The sequence below is a fragment of the Neopsephotus bourkii genome, unplaced genomic scaffold, assembly GCF_033783945.1.
Source record: "Neopsephotus bourkii isolate Nb327-2 ecotype Australia unplaced genomic scaffold, CSIRO-AGI_Nbou_v1 NB_1638, whole genome shotgun sequence".
Lineage (NCBI taxonomy): Eukaryota > Metazoa > Chordata > Aves > Psittaciformes > Psittacidae > Neopsephotus > Neopsephotus bourkii.
In genome coordinates this window covers 8,863,231-8,882,402 of record NW_026902113.1, presented here as the reverse complement: position 1 = coordinate 8,882,402, position 19,172 = coordinate 8,863,231, and the positions used below count along the sequence as shown (strand labels likewise).

At 38.9% G+C, this 19,172-nt stretch overlaps 1 protein-coding gene across 3 annotated transcripts in view; it reads left to right on the top strand.

The window, feature by feature from the left end:
* ATP8A2 (ATPase phospholipid transporting 8A2) overlaps positions 1–19,172 on the top strand; it is a 335,578-nt gene that overhangs the window by 184,845 nt on the left and 131,561 nt on the right. For all 3 annotated transcript variants that reach the window (XM_061374620.1, XM_061374621.1, XM_061374622.1), the window contains one exon: positions 1,408–1,518. In XM_061374620.1, the coding sequence (XP_061230604.1) occupies positions 1,408–1,518 (111 nt within the window). The remainder of the gene's footprint in view (positions 1–1,407; positions 1,519–19,172) is intronic.

Sequence of the window (19,172 nt, the reverse complement as noted above, 5' to 3'; positions counted from 1 at the left end):
AGCTTTTAGGGTGTGTGTTTGGGGTGACTTGTCAGGATGTAGTGGCAAGTTTCCCATCACTGCTGATACTTTTTGTTAGTGAATTGTTAGTGAATTTTGATGAAGAAAGTTGTAGCTGTGCTGCATGTTAACAGAGGCATTAGGTATCTAATAGGTTAACTTGTGAGTGTCCCACTTTCAGTCCTGACTCAAGTTCAGGAGAGACTGAACTGTAAATCTTTTCTCTCCTTTTTTGTTGCTGGCATATCCTAACAGATCTGAATTGCTGATGCATGGGAGAGAGGCTGTTGTTACAGGACTTGTGGTTCAGTGATTTGCTGGAAGTCATGTGAGCATGTAGGCTATCTCTCAACAGTCCTGATTCATTACTGTAGCTTTCAATTTCAAATATGTTTTGGTTAAAATAAATGATCTAGAATCTAAATTTAGAAAGTCAATCTTTTCCTATCAAGTCACTTCATGGAAAAGGAAGGAAAGCAAATGATGGTCCCACCTTAGTGTCCAAGAACCCTTCAGATATGTGTGTGTTGAACAGTAAATCTAGTCACCAGTTTGAGCTGTCTCTAATTGGACAAAGGGGGAATGCTGCAGGCCATAGCAAAGTTCACTGACAAAGCCAAGAGAAGGAAATAATGCTTCTCCTAGGCTGCACTGTGAGACTGCTTCCATAAAAGTCCATTTTCAAAACTGCTGAATTGACAAGCTGAATCTGAGCTGTATCTGTGGTTCAGACTAGCATTAACGTGGCCATTTTTAAAAGATTTGTTTACTTGCCCTTTTTGGCAAATATTCCTTCTTGCTTTATACAGTATTTTGAGTGCTTTATTTAACACAACTGAGTATGTTTTGTGGGCTGGGAATGTTAATGTATGTATTCATTCTCTATAAAAGACTATGCATCTATTTTTTGACTTGTGTTTCCCCCCCCCTTTTGCATTTGATTTCAGCTCAAGACAGTTCTAATGAGCAGACTGTTCGTTTAACACAGAGAAAGGAAATTCTGAACCTTGTAAACCCTCAAACACAGGAATCTTCTTTCACTATGAAATGAGAAGTTCGCATTTATGTTCAATCTATAGGGCTAAATGATGTTAACTGCTTGATTTGGATTTCAAGATAGGAATGCCAGCTGAAGTCATCTTGCAATGTAAAGCCAGTCAAAAATAAAAATAAAAATCCAGAGGTTTTGCTAAGAAAAAAGAAAGGTTTTTCCTGAAAAGATTTGACATATTGGGTTTTTGTATGTATATTCTGCTGAGCAATTTAAATCCTGTGCTTGAAGAACAACTTTCGTAGCTGATCTGAGGGTTGTGTTTTGTTTGGTTGTTGTGTTGTTGGGGTTTTTTTTGTGAGCAGATGCTTACAACAGTTCTCCATATACTTGAAAACTTGTTTTCTCTCTTTCAGTTTTCCTACTTGGAGAAGCTGTTGTTGGTCCATGGAGCTTGGAGTTACAATCGAGTTACCAAGTGCATACTGTATTGCTTCTACAAGAATGTGGTTTTATATATTATTGAGGTAAGAGTAATGAAATGGATTTGTCTTACTGCTGCTTACTGCTCAAATCGTCTTTTGTACAAAGCAAAACTCATCCAAATGGATTGAGCTAAAAAGTGACATTTTTTTTTTCCATGTTTAACAACTTAAAATTCTGTTGCCTTCCTCTGATTAAGTTAATTCACTTGAATGTTTTAATATTTGCAAAAGGAAAACTGAAGGTTTTGGTAAAAAAACTGAAGCCTTGGATATGAGATGTAGGAGATGAAGTTCATTCCTTCTATGCAAATGTTCTTATTGAAAGCTTCTCTGTGTTCATGGAAACATTTCAGTCAGAGCTCACATTTACTCAACTTACATTTGGGGCTAAAATTAAATCAAAACTCCTTTTAATAGAATCAAGGAGATCTCTATAAGCAAATAATAAAGTAGGCAAAAACTACAGCTGTTTCCAAATTATAAAGACCATAGCTTAGCTGGAATTGACATTCATTTGACTTCATTTTTTGGAAAAAGACAGCATAATTTTGCCCTATGATGCCACTGAAATTATAAAATGATTCAGCATGTTTTATTTAGTATTTAAAATGTAGCTGACTGTGTTTTGAAAAATTAATTTCCTGCAGATATCAAGTAGTGACACTGGATTTTAAAGAGGCTACATACGGTTATGAACATTAATACATTGCATTTCAGCCTGCTTAGATATAGTTCTTATGCTTCAGGATATAGTCTTGAGTTAAGAAGGATGAGAGGGAAGGGATTTTTATTACATGCGGCTGCCTTGTTAGAAACAGATGAGGAACTTGAACTGAATGGGTGGCCACTTGATGCTCAGGTGGTCACTTGGTACAGCAATTTCCACATTGCTCATGAGTTTTATTTCTATATGCCTATGTGTATATATGAGATTTTCTGTTTCTTTCTGTAATTAATTGAATTAATTGAACGAGGTTAACAGATAAAATCAGAGCATCTATAATTAGGCAGTTAGTTATAGTAATTGCAGGGGATAGTGGGTAAGTAATGTTTTACTATGCAGTGAATCATATCATGGTCAGTGTGTCTATACCTGACTCCTTGAGGGTCTGATCATCTTTTATGCATGATTTAGGCTCTTAAAGAACAACTATTTTCCACTAACTTGCTCTGGTTTTCCTCCATTTCTGAATTAGCTGTTGGCTTTTATCATTTCAACATGGATTAGTCTGTTTGCTACAAGAGAATTACCCTATGCCATCAAAATAATGAGTGTTTGGCTGTAGTGGGTGGGAGCAGGGTGGCTGAGTGTTATACATTATGTTAGACTTGTGAAATAAGATGAGGAGCTAATTTTTTTCTAAAGTTTAAGCATTAAAGTCTTGGCTGTGGTCCAACTCTTTAACCAGGTTCTCTGCAAATTTACATTCATGTTGCTGAGATTTCACAGTTGACTTATTTTCCTATTGTAGAAGCCACCTTCACAGATCTGAAATGAATTTAGCATGCTTAGATATCCAAGATTTGGTTCATGTTTTTCTTTCTGAAAGAGTCCTTAATTTGACTTGGTCTGATCATAATTCATGTTTTCAGTATGGGTTTCGAAGTGTTGGTGGTGATGTCAGTAATATTATCATTGTGCAAAAGAAATAATTTTTAAAATAACTTTTTTAGTGGGTTTCTTACTGAGCATGGGAGTTGCTGGGGTTTTCCCTGAATTGGTCAGGAATCAACAGCTTCAGAATTGCCTTCTAGGATTCTTTTCTCCTTTTGAAAATTACTTTTGAAAGTTGCTCATTCTTGCCCATTGCAACATTGTGTGTCTTTGCTTCATTTCTGATAGTAAATTCTGATAGTCTGACAAGAAAATTCGGTTCTGCCTCTGTGAGCACCTGTGAGAGGTGTTGAAGACAGGTAAAGGCCTCTGGGACCTCCAGCTTGAGGTAGCTTAATCCCTTTACCATAGGGAGGAATGCTGTTAACCAGATACCATTATATGATACATAAAATGCGAGTCTGCTCGGAGAAAGAATGTGAGATCAGATGTTCTTGTCACTGTATTGTTCTGTGTTCTTTCTGTATAGTGAACTGAGCAAATGAACTGTTGTCTCCTGATGCCCATGACTAAGGGTTGGAGTCAATTCCAACTAATGCCTGAGCACTGAAGAAATGTGCTTTCAGCCCTGCACTTCGGTTATCCCTCCGTGCTCACGCTGTATAGAAGCTGGGAGAAAGGTTAAACCATAAGGAAGTTGAAGTGACAAAAGAACTCCTGTAGACCTGCAGCACTCAGAAGAGCTCAATTTGGTTTTAGTTTCCCTGGTGACTTTGCTTTACTAGTGGCCCTAAGAAACTTCCTCTCTAAAATCTGTATAAAACTAAGCAAATTGCCTGGAAACGAAAGAGATGCCAATTTTGGTAACCTAGGGATGCAGGGGAGCGAGGGAAGACGTCTCCATTTCCTTTCTTCGCTTTATATAAAGAAAGCAGAGTTGTTCTGTATTTCTGTTGTGAGACTTGGGAGCACTCATCAGTTTGTCGTAGGGTGATGCTCATGAAAGAGAAGCTCCACAAGGGAATAAATACTTCAACTTGAGAGAATGGTGGTTGAGTCCCCAGCACTCCTGCACTGTTGCTTGTGCATATGGTATGTTCCTGATTGTTTCCCAGTGCTCTGAACAAGTTTAAAATTTACCTCTGTTTTCTGCTTGGATGTGTGGTGTATGGGGAATATTCTTTTAGCATTTTAGTGAAACAGGGATTTGAACTTGAACTACTTTCTAGGTTAATCTTCTAAAGGATTGTACTAAGTAAATATTTATAGAGTTGAATCAAAAAGCAGATCAGTGAATGACTGTCAGTTCTACCTTTGTTAGTCTATCTGTTTTATTTCAATGAAGCTTTAACACCTGAGGAATAAATGTAGTAAGCCTTATGTAAATGAGTTTTGCAGCAGTGAAGCATTTGGCTCATAATTTTTATTCCCTGATACTTTCCAAATATCAGAGAGAAATAAGAGCTTGTACTTGGGCTTAGCACACGACATGTGGACACAATTTGCAGAAGCATACGTTATGATTAAACTTAATTTAGTTAAACCATTATAAATTCTTGACGAGAACATACTGCTGTCTCCTTTTCTAGCATCCTAGTATTTGTATATTAAAGCCCATAATACATTTAGTTCATCTTGATACAAATCACTCTTATTCCAGGAAGATCCAAACTGTGGTTATCTATGAAACTTTAAATTTCGGGAGATTTCCTTCAGCTTCCGGGAGAACTGGTAATTAAAATACAGGATTTGGGATTTGGTGGGAAGTATATTCAGGTGACTAGCATCATGGGCTTAACTCCAAAGAGATGCTGCTGGGTGAAGACTGGTACTTACATTCCTGCAATAGCTGATTGTGGAGAGACAGGCCTCAAGACCTGAGTTTCCAGACAACTAAAATGTGCACCCATACTGGGACAATTTAATGCAGCTAGAGAGCTAATGTAGCAGAAGGCAGTCCCTGTAGTCTAGTTGTTACAGGGGAAATGGAGATAAGAGTGTATTTTCCCTCTCCCTTGCTTAGAATTTCCCAGTATTTTAGGAGGTGAATTTTAAGTTTTCAAAATGATGCAGCTCACTGAAGTCTGAGAAGATTTTAGTTTTGCTTAACAACCAAAACTCTATGTGCTTTCCTTTCTCTGACCTGATTTCTCTTTCCTTTTGCATTTCTTTGTCATCTTCCTCTTGCTATTCTCTTAATTTCCCCCTTGATTTTTTCAAAATTCAAAGCACAATGAAATATAAATCAAAAGCAGGAAAACAAGCGGTGCCTGGAAATCCAAACTCTTTTGGTGTGATTCTAAGCCTCATTCTTGATCTCTTGCATATCACTGCTGCCAAGGTGCTTCAGGGTGTGAAGTTAGGGTTCCTTTACTTATGGCCTCACTTAGCAGCAGAGGGGTGCAGAATTAAGACTTTCCATCTGCAGAGGTGATTGATAGATGATTTGCTGCCTCTTCCATCCTCTGACTGGCCCTGCTGGGTCTGGCCGAACAGTGGCAAGGAATCTATATAGAAAGCTACTAACATTGCTGCAGGGATGAAATACAAATACAACCCTCCCTTTTTGGTGGCCATTCTGTGTTTCCCATGTCTGGCTGCAGTAGCGTTGTGCACAGAAGTAATTACTGAGGAAATCAAATAATTCAGCATCATCCTGAAGCAGAAGGTCGTTGTCAGCGGTTTGGCTTTTAAAGCTTTGACAGACAGATACCTGGGCATCATTACGAAACACCATCTCATACAATTATTTATGTAGCTGGCTTTAACTGAGTAGTGAAACACGAGATCTGTTTCACATCTGTTGAGCAGATATATTTCACTGGAGATGATATAAACTTGTCCTGATGATATCAGAGCTTTGAAATATAGCCGATTTCAAATGTAAAAGAATACAGGAATGTTGCTTTCGTGTCATGCCTGGAGAAGTAAAAACACAGCAAGATCAAAGGCAGTATCAGAAATAACAGGTAAGAGTTCAAGGCGTTTCGGATGGTTTTGTTGAAACAGTAGCATGGAAGATGGCTTTCAGGCCAACTCAGTGTGAAGCAAAAATGTGCTCAGTACTTTCAGACAAACTGGAACATGTTTGTCTGAAATGTACTTAATATTAAGTGTTCCTTTATTATATGTACCAGAATGAGTTGAGGGGAGGAAAATAGATGTCCTCTGTGTCAAGGTCTGGTAGTGTAGAGCCATGACAGAAAATTATATGGCAAGTGGGAAGGGGAGAGTATAATGTATATATCCTAACACTGCATTATTTCCTTTTCTGCTTTAAAAATCAAGAGATAAGTTGTAAGCCCAGACTGGAAAGCTGTTTCTTTGTGGAGGCTGAGAGGGAAGTGTTATATGTGAGCACTGTTAAAACAAGTAAGATAAATGTACTAAAGAACAAAACACCAGGATCACAGTTTCTCTTTAGAGCTGAAGTTTCAAGTCTTAAAAGCTCCGAGTAAACACAATGCCTAGATAAACATGCTGTTAAGTAAATCTTGTGTTTTGTGAATCCATTGGGTCTGGCAGTAAGTGCTGTGAAGTGCTCCACGTGGTCTTAGTGGTCAGCATGTCAGACTAGCCAACAGCACGAGCTGTGAGAGCACATGTGAAATGTTGCTGCATGAGCCCTTTCAGGTGATTTTTCCTATTTTTGTGCTTTCCTGTGAAGCACAATTTTAAAAATACAGAAAGCAGACATGGGAATTTTAACCCTCTTATCCAAATGGCTTGCAGAATTGAGTGCATCTGATCTGATACTAAAAAATATACAACCGTAATGCTTCTGTGCACTTATCCCTGGTTTATGTAATCTGACTTTACCTACATCCCTGTGCTTTCTGTTTCCAATTGACTTTGCATCTCTGAGGGTACAGGCAGGCAACAGAAAACCTTAAGCATGGGGATTTTTGCACTGAGTTGAGGACTGGAGCACAGTAACTATTGTCATAAATAGCAACTTTTTTAAAAGATAAGAGCAGTTTCCTTTAGTGTTAAGAATAAAAAGATTGTAAAATTCTCTAACAGGCATGACAATAATACAGGCAGCTAGCTGTCCTGTCATGCTTATGTATTCTAATTCAGTTGCCTGGTGAAATACTTGAGATGCCAGTAGGCATTTAATAGCCATTAGTTCTCTGTACATATACTCAGTTGGTGTGGTGTGTGTGATTCCTATTTCATAGTTTGGAAATGTGGCTTTTGAATTCTCACAAATGTGTGCATATCCTGAATAAGTCTCTTTCTTACTCTCTGTGAGCAGGAGCTTTTAGATAGGCAAAAGGTGGGATCGAGTGTCGTGAAATTGGTATCAGGTGTAAACATATGTGCCTGAGGGAAGCCTATTTGGAGTCTATGTAGATGGCCTTTATGGATGCTCTGGGGTCATGGGAAGCAGTATGGGACTGTCAGGTGTGTCACAGGACCTGCCAGAGACTTTCACCTGTCTGAAGCAGCAGCATTATTAGTATATTATTTATTTATTTGTTTTTCAAGCATGTAAAAAGAGAGGAATCTGCATCCCTCAGCTTGGGTAAAGTTAAGAAGTTCAAGAAGGGCAGCATATTTATGGAAGTTACAGTGCAGAACTTGCAGACCTGGAAAGCTTGGTAGTGACAGTGTGAGGAGCAAAGTGTGTGAAACTCACCACTGTCTCTTGATGATTTTTGGAAAACCAGGTCTTACATCTGTGCTTATTTTTCTCTTGCACTGCTTCTTATCAGCCTTGTACACAAATTTAAGGTGCAGAAGACCTAGGGCAGCACAGAACATTATCCCCTTCCCACCCTCCAAAAAGGCTAATCATAGGCTCCAATTCAAGAACACATTCTTTAGTAGCAATACTTAAAGAAAACAGATCCAGCAAATAGCCTGCCAAACTTCTTGGAATGTCATAAAATACAGCTGGCCAAGCTAATCCAGAATTGCCCAGATAGTGCTTTCCTTTTTGTTCTTAAAAATATATCCTAATTCTTTCTGGCTGATTTACAGTGCCTAGTTTATATTGCTACCACTGACAATTTATTCCATATTTCAACCCCCTGTTGTCTGAAGAAATTGAGAATTGCATATAGGCTGGTCTTGCCAACTTTCATCCATGATTGACTTCTTATTTTTTGGGTTTGTAATTGAGTATGTTAATCCCAAGAGTTTTCAAGGAATCAGTCGCAAAGATAAATCCATGCTAATTTTCCGTTCTTTTTTACTGCTATGCAGTACATAGTGAATCATTTGAGAGCAGTCCATCTTCCCTGGAAACCAGATTGACTCAACTATAAAACAGCTGGTTATGAATTTTTTCCAACCATTTTCCAAATTGATGGAATGAGTACCAGCATTGCTCTGACTTTTTATGAATACTGCTTTGATTGCACCCTACAACCCACACAGCTTGTAATTTTTCAACATTCCAGATACTGTAAATGATAAATTAGGTTCCTTAACGTTGTCTCAGAATCTCTAGGTGAGACATCTAGATTCAATACGTGCTGCAGAAGACAACCTCAAGAAGAGATCTGTTGTGATATTTTATTGGGCAGATAAGTTCAGAGTGCCTGGATCCACTTTTTGTATATATTTATATACATAAGGAGTGTATGACAGGCACAGTGGATTTTTTTTTTCTCTGTAAAATAGACATGCTTTGTTTTGGCGTGAAAAGTCTTAATTTCATGTTCGGGGGGCTTACAGCAAAGCAATAATAATGCTACCTAATTTGAGTGCATTAAATGTGAAACATTGCCCATTTCCTGATCAGTGTGTTCATCAAAGCTGAAATCCTGTCATCAATAAATGGTTTTGCAGTTTTAACCATGTTAACAGTGGAAATGCAAGTTGGTGTTTAGAAGGGGGATAACAATGTGAAGGAGCTTTCAAGAGGGAAGCTAAACCTGTGTTATCAAAGTTAGGAAAACCCAAACCTAAGAGTTTTTTTCTTCAAACAAAACCAGCTTTGAAATTCAAGAGTTCATGATTCTTGATTTCAACCCTACTTTCTTTTCAAAAGATACAAGTTTTTTATATGAAATATAACTCTTCTTACAGCTTTGAATACTGACTTGAGGAACATTGACTGCTCTGACTCGGCAATATTGGATAACCAGTTGTTTTAATAAAAATAAAGGGGAGCAGATCCTACTTTCACCTAGGCTAATTCAGTGCGTGTGGCATTAGTTGTGGGTACAGAGAAGGCCACATTTCAAATTTGTATCAGTGTTAGAAGAATACAAATAAACCTTACCAGGGAATAACTTGTACTTAGCACATCCCTGGTGAATTTAGGAGTGTGTGCTGTACTGCAATGAAGGGGGTCAATTTTGATAGAGCTTTTTTAAAATCCAGCACTGTATGTACTGGGTTTTTGGTTTTGTTTTTATATCTGGTCTATACCCCTATAAACAGACTTCGTTTAGTAGCCACATTCCTGATTTACGTGGGAAAAAACTCATAGCAGAGTAAGGTCCTATGCGTATTGTATGTATTAAGAAGGGGTGTTTTATCTGTTTTACTTTTTGCTAGACATGAATCATGGGGCTGACATGATGGAGGTGTGAGCGTTTCTTCATTTTTACCTGTACCTTATTGTTCTGAATAGGTATGTTCAAAATGCCTTTCTACAGCAACTTACTTGGCTTTGAGGGTTGTGATACAAATGCTTACAAATGAGGCTGTATTTTGCTAACCAGAACTTGGTGATAGACTAGAGACTGCTTGCAAATCAGAACAATGACTTTTATTCTCTGGTTTAGAAGCTTGGAGGCACCCATGTTAAAATGATGCTGTAAGCATGCACTTAATGCAATTTGGAAGACTAGTCTTCCAGATGAAGAGAAAAGCAGAATTACTTTTACTCCATTAGCTGTATCCGTTGTAGTTAATCTCAGATGCTATCCTGGTATTTAAAAGCACTACTTAGCCTAGGTGTGAGGAGGGATTTGCAGTTCTTTTTGCAGAGCTCTTTGTAAAGCACTTTTAGGTAGTGCCAGAGAGTTTGGAAGTGCTGCAGACAAGGTGTAGCAGTAATTCATGAGTCATGCTTTTGTGCAGTTTCACGTAATTCTTTAACTTTTTATTTAAGTTCAAAATACTCTGGAATTGGACTTGGAGCCCACTTGAATGTGTGGTGGCTTGTCTGTGACCTGTCCCACTGAAGTCACTGAATAGTAATTTCAGTTTCTCCCTTCCTGGCAGTTGTTTGGAATGAGTATATTTGTTCCAAGCCATGTGCTAGGACATTGTTTGTTGTTGTGTGCTTGTGAACAAAGTGTGCTGGTCTGTGTGGGCTGCATTTTGCTTGTCTGGACTGAATAGATGTGCCTGGCCACCAGCCACTTGCCCAGCAGTGAGGTCAGGCTGTGCGGCTTGGTGTTTTTTGAGCATGAGTAACTCCATTGTAACACTGAATCATTTTGCTTCAGTATTCAATTTTATCATCTTGAAGCATTTTGCTAGTGCTTTGTAAAACAGATAACCTTACTTGAGCTCCTGTCCAACACTGGTCTCATTGTCAATTTCTCCTTTCTAGCTAAGGGCATTTCTCATACTTGGAGGCACCACTGGAGTATGGTTCTAATGGCCACGTTTTCTAGTGTGCCCTGTAGTACAGATGGATGTAGTTGATGAGTTCATAACTCGTACTGTCTTAATACTGCTTCACAGACAACCACAAAAACCTTCTGAACACTAGCTCAGAAATGTGGTATCACCAGATATGTTGAATATAAAATTTCTTTCTTTCCGGTATCTCTATCATGAACTGAGCTGGTCCTGATTATTTTGAGGCTTCTTGGATTTTTAGGATCATGACCCAAAGAAGCTAGGGCAGAGAACAAATTTAACTGAATACAGGTTTCATTTTTAAATGCTGCTAGGAAATAATTTTGCCATTTCACTTGGATGAGCACTGATGATAAAAATACCTCTATCCAGTTTCACTAATTAACCACTGGAGATTGTTTTATTCTGTGTTTCATAAAAGGCATCTGTAACGTAGTTTAAGATGCATTTTATTTTAAATCTTATACACGCACTTATGTTTGTAAAGGGAAGAATCTGGGATATAGGTTTGGAGTATTTGTTTGCCCAAGTTCAAGGTCTTGGAACAATATATTTTTTTAGCACAGCAGGGTCAGGAGTAAAAAAATACACCGTATCCTCTATGATCAGTCCAGTCCCCAGTGCAGATCTGAAACAGCATAGGTGTTGCTTTCAAATGTGCTTTTACATCCTCTCCTGCTCTAAACCCACTTCACTGGCTTGACTCTATTTGACCCAAGGGATATCTGCTCTGTAAGGAGCTAGAGCTCTGTGGCTGGGGACAGGAGAGGCGAAGTTGTTTTCAGTCAGTGCTCCCGAGAGGCTCCCTTCCTGCGTGGGAATCCCACATCACTTAATTGAGTTTGCATTAGGATGTGTTGACTATGTACTTGCATGTAGCAAGTGTAACAGCTCCAAACAAGAAGTCAAGAACAGGCTGTTTTTTCACTCTCTATTGAGATGCTGGGCCCAATGCAGATAGCTAGGACTATTTATAAGCATTTGGTTATTTATATGCTTTAGACAGGATGTCATTGCTTTTCATATCTCCTTGCTCTTTTCAAGAAAATCACTTAGAACATGTTAAAATGCACGTCATTCTCTAGCAAGTTTTGTTTCAGAGTTATGCAGTCTGTTTCTGAAAAGATGTTAGAAATGTCAACTGTAAATTTCCACCCCAAATATTATTTTGCCATTCCATAATTTTTTCCATTAATTCTCTTTCTCCTCACTCTTTTGAACCTTATTATTTTTCTTGAACCTCTGCATTTTGAACATAACTGCTTTAAAGTAAGGGCATCCTGAGCCATTGTCATGTTTGGTATTTATGAGCTAGGATCAGCAGTTCAGTGTAACTGGGCCCATGTCAGATGGGAGAGGAGAATCAGGAGCAATACTAAAAGGTTGAGACCAGGGTAATATTAACATGTGTTAGTGAGTGTACTTGTGTGTTGAATACTATTATCAGTAGTCATGAGTGTATGCTAAATCCTCAGATTGTACACCAGAGGCAAGGGGCTCATTCTGTGGAAAAGCAAGAGATAAGTGGTCTTGATGCATGACTGTGTGTGTTACAATTCAGTTCTGCCTTGCTAAGACAAAGATACGGATAACCACTGATGACTTCACACTGCCAGAAAAGTGAAGGAGGTCAAAATGTGGTCTGCCAGCTTTTAAACGTGACAATGTTATTTTGATTTCTTCTTGCTGGATTTCTTTGCATTCATGCAAAAGCAATTAAGGATTTGGAAAGTGAGAATATGGAATATATTAGCCTTAGCTGTATCTAAGTTACACAGATATTCACTGGAAATACATGTATTTTTGTATAAACTGTGTAAATACTATGTGTGTAAGAAAAGAAATCTAATACTGTATATTCTTATCCAAACCCAAATAACACTATCTTTATTAATACAGGTCAGTGCAGATTGGTTTTTATTACTGTTAACTGACTGCAATATGCAGATGGCTCAGTAGCAGCAGAAGTGTAAGCCATCAGTAACCAGTAACACCTGAACCTCTCAGCATTATTTGTGATGATGGCTCCTGTCAAGTTCAATTTTGGTCGAAAAGTGAGTCTCCCTTTTGGGTCTACTGACAGTGTCTTGACCTTTTCTCCCTTTTGTTGCCAAGGAGTGGCAGGTGTCTGGAGCAGCCAAGCAATATGACAGTCAGGCTGTGCTTTGTGTCAGCTGGCATTCATTAGTGTTAAAAATGTCATGTGGGTTCATACTGCTTGGAAATGTGTTTGTGCCTATTAATACATCTTGATTCATGGACGAGATGGGGATAGACTATTGAATTCCTTTAGTTTCCCCTGTTTCTCTCCTATTTAGTTTTGTGGTGGAATATGTAAATGCATGAAATTGAGGAAATTTCGGGATGTGATTTCCGTAGTGACACATTGAATCCCTGTTTGCCTGCTGCAGTCTGGTTTGGTGGCACTAGTGTGGCGGTGGGTTCAGCAGCTTTCTCCACTGGGAGTTTTGTACAGTGCTTGCGTTCAACTTGCCACTTCCCTTAGAAAGTCTCTCCAACCATGTCAGGCATGTTTCTGTGCCCATTACTGTGCTGTGCTCTCAACATCCCTTGAATCCACAACTGGGCTGTGCTTTAGTCTGACATAAACGCACAATTTACATTAAACAGAACAGTGTGATCTTCATTTGTCCTTAGGAGTGTTGTCTTTCCCCCCTTGCTCGCCAAGGCGCTAGTGTTTGCACAGCTGCAGGATGAGCTATTTAAGGTTAGAGTTCAGCCAGATCACGTTCCTGATGTGCACAGGAGTTCTTGAACGAGAGGTAGGATCAGTTTTTCTGATAGGAGCATAGACTTTTGGCAAGTATACTTAAGTATACATGTTATTTTAATAACCTAAATGGGAGCTTTTGCTTGTGTATCTGCAGAAAAGACAAAAGATTCTGGAGGTAAAGCAGATGAAGGACATGAATTGGTGTTCATGGTATCTGTAGTAATCTCATGGCATAACTGCCTGGAGACTTACAATCAACTGATTTTCCCCTTTTGGGCTGTCAGTGTATCTGTTACTCAGGGACTTCCCAAACATAGAGCAAGGGAAGGAAGTTGAGAAGTGGTAGTTGATCCCAAAGGCATGTCTGAACAAAAAAATCCTTTCCCTGTGTCAGTCACATGTTGTTCATGTGCACAAAGAAGCTGTAATCTCTCAAAAACCGAGAATACATTGGAGACCATAATTTAAATAGAATGTATGCACAATTACTAGATTTTATGGTGTGTGATTTGTGGTACATGGGGGAAGGAGGATCTCTAAGAATGTGCATTAGGCCATCTGGGCAGCAAGGAGGAGCTGGCTTGTGCTTAAATACAAGGTATTCCTGCAGTGGAGGAGTGATAAAATGATAGCAGTGAAAGTTCTGGCAGACTTGGCTTTTCTGGAAGCAGTTACTACTATTTTTCAAGCAGTTCCTAATTTATGCTGAGTTGAAGTAGGAAGGTGGGAGCAGTAAATCTACGGGAAGCAGCAGGAATATGTTACCTAAAAGTAGGATAGCACTTCAAGGGATGCGAGACGTGAGAATTACCATTCTCTTCAAGTTGCCTGATATTGCTGAGAAAGCATTCTAGGGAAGGCATGAGAGTAAAACTAGAACATTTTAAAATATAGGTTGGGATTGGAAATCTATGTGTTTAGCTTCTGGCTACATAAAAAGTTGCAAGTAAGCCTGGCAAGCCCTCCATTCTTGGGCTTGGTGAAGAAAGAGGGAATGTATACTGCTGACCTGTGAAGGGTCTCTAGCTGTTGTAAAGGCCACTTTGGGGGTTGGTGGCATTTGGGTAAGCACAAAGCTCTCCCCTTTCTGACTTACCTCTCTGTCTGAGGAGAAGGTCTGTTGTCTCTTCAGCGATGAAGTCATTGCCTTGCTTGCGTTTTAAAAAGGATAACACAAGAAGTAATGCAACTTTTAACATGCTGATTTTGATACTTGGATATATTGCTAGTACCTACATGGTTTCTAATGAATGACACCCACTTCTGTGGCTTGCTTCTGCTTACTGTCAGGATACTTATATTCAATAAGGAGTGCTCATGAGCATGAAGGTATCCTCCTGGAAGCTGGATATTTTCCCCCTCAGTCTGACTTTATTCCCAGTAGAGCAGGTTGTCAGATCAGTAAATGGTGGTCCCCTGAGAGTTTTGCTCTTGAGAAACTCAGCACAACTCCTCTGGTCATTGCCTGCCACTCTTCACATAGCTGACTGCATTGTAATGTGAGTGTTGGTGACTGACGGGTTTTCTGGGAGAGGGAGGTTTCTGATTGTGTTCATTGAGTCTGTCTTCCTACCCATTTTAGTGGTGTACCAGTGGGGAATCATGTTCATGAGAAGTTTCTGGTGTTCCCTTTAACCACGCTGGTATTCACCTGAGATTCATCACTAAATTTGTTATTCCTTTCTTATGAAGAAGCAAATCTAAGGCTCCTATTGCAGCCCCGCAGCAGCAGCGAACGATGCAAATGCTGGGTATGATAAACTCCACTTGGGGTTGTGCTCAGGCTCTTGGTTACATTTCTCATTTGCAAGGAAAGCTGCTGCTGCATATGATTCTATAATACAAAATCTAGCAATACTCCCACATCTACTGTCACATTAAAAATAATGAAGATTGAAACTTTAATTATCATATTTCTACATTTGGAGGTATAGCTGGAAGCCACTCTGATGGGCAGGAAATGTCTGTTCTCTTTCGTTGGAATAGAAGTAATTACTATAGAATTCTAGTAAATGGGGAGAAACAGACATTCACCTGCCAAGCTTCAGTTATTCACCCACTCCACGCTGGCATCTGTCACAGTAAACTTCTGCAGTGAGCATGTATCCCATTCCAAAAAGCAATTTTGGCAGATAACTGCTTGCTTAATGGTATATGAAGAATTATAGCCTATAAAATGGCTTTTTTATTGCATTGAAATCACTCCTGCTTCCATGACAAATATGAAGTTCTCACACACTGTTATGAGTCTGGCTTCTGTACTGGGAGCTGCAACAGCATATGGGGGGTAATCCTTAAATGTTTTTCTTCAAATCACTGCTTAGATGTAAAATACAGATTCCCTTTTTATTCCATGGCTGTGTCTTGCCACTGAATCTTTCAGCTTTGAAAAATAGTAGCAGAAGAAAAAGTAAATGTTTACGTGCTGTAGAAACTATGTGAAATCACATATTTGTTTTAGAAAACCTTTTTAGTTGCAATTGTGCTTTGATACCAATACAGAGAGTGGTAATGTATCTTACAGGATTTCATGTTCCGTTCATTGGGTTGCTGTGGCAATAGACAAAAAATATTCTAACTGATCAGTTATATTAGCAGAAAATCATTTAGTATAGAAAGGAAAAACGTCTTTTTACATTCCAAGTTTTTGCTTGAATATGTTCCCCAAAGTAATTAACTATCTGGTTTTGCCCAACTATTCTAGGAAGTTCCATCTCCAGAAAGTCATCTGGGGCGACAGTAGCATTGTTCAAGTGCTCTCTGCGGCATCATCTGAGATTAATTGCAACTAAATCAGAGAAGAATTAGGGATTTCAAGGTATTCCTAGAAGTGCACATGTTCTGTAGCACTTGTAGGCTTTTAGCTTCCAGTCCATGAAAGGCTTCCTTCTTAACTGACTGTGCATGCTTGCATGTGTACCATCTGAAGGTATCTATCTTGCTTTACTATCCATAAAAATGTTTACTGTCTGCTGTAAAGCAGAAAGGGTACCTATATAAGCTGTTCCACCATGTTTGGGAAGAGTATGGGGGGGAGGAAAAGGATAAAAAATGTAATAGTACCAAAATAAAAAGTCTTCCAGCTTTCTCTTTAGTATTTCAAACAGCTGGAAGTCCAGCATAGTTCCACTGTGAATTAACGACCTAACATACTCTATTAATGATCAGAGTTCCAGCTATTTCCTGACAAGCCTTTTGAACAGACTCACTTGGATGCACATATCCCCTTGTATCCTTGATATATTTCTCAAAGAGGAGCTATTTCTATGTTTGCATTACTCCTGCCTAAACTAGTTTCCCAAACTATCTTGAAATCCCCATTGTATGTTCAGCAGGAGGCTATGTAGTTGAAATGTGTCAGACTTGATAGTTCCTAATTTCTCTCATGCTTTAGAAGAAACCAGTTGCTGATGAAAATTTAAAAGGAATAGAGTAGAACAAGGGTATTGCAATTAGTATTTTCAACATTTGAATTTGTGATGGTTGTTTCCCAAAACCTGAAACAAGAATTTAATTCTTTACTAAACTTTGTGAATGAATCAAATCTTCTGAAAGAGTATCTGTAGCTTTAGGGAAATTACTCTGAGGAAGCCAAATCAATTGTCTTTGTGATATGAGTGTAAAATGTTCGCACTTGGTGCAGTTGAAAAGAAAGGGTAGAAAATCAAATCATCTCACCGTTTGCTTTTTCCCTAGAATGACAACTTCTCTTGAAGCAACAAGTCATTTCTGGTCACTTTTCCAATATTTTGATATCTGCTTCATGTAGCAATAGAAAGTTTAAGGTAAACTGCTGTCACTTCTAAAAGGTCAACAACAGCTTGAAGATGTTGTATTTTATCTAGAACATATGCATGTGAGTGAGATGACGTTGATTTGTTGTTGGAAAGCAAAATTTTGTTGAAAGGCCATCTTATTAGTATGTACAAGAAAACCTGCCCTCGGTACCAGCTGTTTTCTGTAATCACTCTTAAACTCTACTTGGAGCTGCACCTGACAAAATCTACAGTGTATGCAACTTATGGCCAGAACTTACAGCAATGTTATTTATGTCATTCTTTTGTGCCCCAAATTCTATCTCTACCACTCAGGTCTCTTTGGCTCAGTCATCTTTGAGTGTGACTGAAAAGACAGAAATCTCCTATGGGTTGGTAAGGGTGGGAGTAGCAGTGGATCTGCTGCTATGAAATAGCAAACATGAGCTGACACAGATCGTCTTGTTCCCATGACCCTCTTCTGTATCCTTTTAAAAGGTTGGCTTTGCCTTGATTCATACTTAAATAAAATACCTTAGGCCCCTGTCTTTAGCATCAGTGTAGGTGCTTTCTTGCAGTCCAGAGTAAATGGATTGAGCCTCAGTACTAATTGTAGAAATTATTCAGAAATGCCATTTGCAAACACTAACAGCCCAGGGTCTACACTGGAGCAAGGCTTTCCCTAGAAGAAATGGGGCAGACCAAGGTAACTGTTGACTAAATACAATCCTGTTTCAGTATAAGCTTTGTAAACAGTAAATTAACTTCTGTGGTTTATATTGTGTGACTGTCATATACTCAGTGCATGGAAGAACTCTTTCATTCTGCTATTAATGTTTCTTCAAAATGATTCGTGTTTTGTGGAATGAGAGTGGACTTCTCCACTGGCTGATGCCCTGAAATCAAAATGGATAGGAAGCACTAACAAATTTTGAGGGGAAGAAACCCCAACCAACCAAATAAAAAAAACCCACAAACAAACAAACCAGGTCCTGAAAACTTACTTACCTGAGCAGTAGTTCTAGTTATATTGCTGATGCTGTTTATTAGATGCCATTAATCACACTTTGTCCCTTCCCACTGAATGTACTGAAGACATAGCTATGATTTGCTCCCAGACTTTGATTATATTTATTTATTATTATATTTATCATATGTTTATTTATTATTATAAACTTAAATGTTTTTGCCATGAGCATGGTTTGTCATGTTATTCGTGTGTACTGCTTAGGAGAGACCAGCTATATCCACAGTGTGTAGTTCTGTGCTTACATCTCTCTTGGGCATCTAACAAGTCTCAAATTATTTTCAGGGTATTTTAATTATAAAAATATCCAGGATGACTTGATGGCTGTGCCACTACTGTGAGTATAGTGACTTTACCCTGATGGTACATATGTGCTGCATGCAGAAAGGTGCTGCTATTCTGGGCCCGTTGTTGCAGTTAACAGAACTTGGTATGGTTTTTCCTGCATTATCTATCAAGAGCAATAGTTGAAGCAGGTTCCCCACAGAAGTGATACCTGTTTTTTTGGTCTAAAGAGAACAAGCACTTCTTTCCAAAAGTTGAGCTACCCTGTAGTAGTAGCTACCCTGTGTAGTGTGGATGTACTGTGTGGCGTGGATGACTGGGAATCAAAAAATGTTTTGGAGCTGAGATTTTGAGTTTGGGTTTAGCCCTTGGACATTTACCCAGGCAAATAGACTATATTCAACAATGGTGATACTCTAATCACTGTGACCAGACTATATGTTGGCCTGGTGATGTGTGCTATGTCTCCCTAAAGCAATCCTAAATGGTGTCTGCTTTGGTATAGAATGTACTGAGCTCATTAGTCCCATCCCCATGTGTTAATAAAATGTATTTGTTCTGATGTCCTGGAGACGAGCTGCTGTGTATGTAACCCAGCATCTACACAGGGGTAATAGTATATTCTTGGAAGGTCTTAACAGAGATTTATTTTGGATGGATGGTTGCCTCTGGAATGCAAGCAAGGTGTCAGTCTTTTTCCTTACTGGGATACAGCTGGCAGTGATATACAGCTGTGAGTATTTGGGCTGTTTTGACAGGAGTTTATCAGAAATTGCTAAGCTTCTTAAA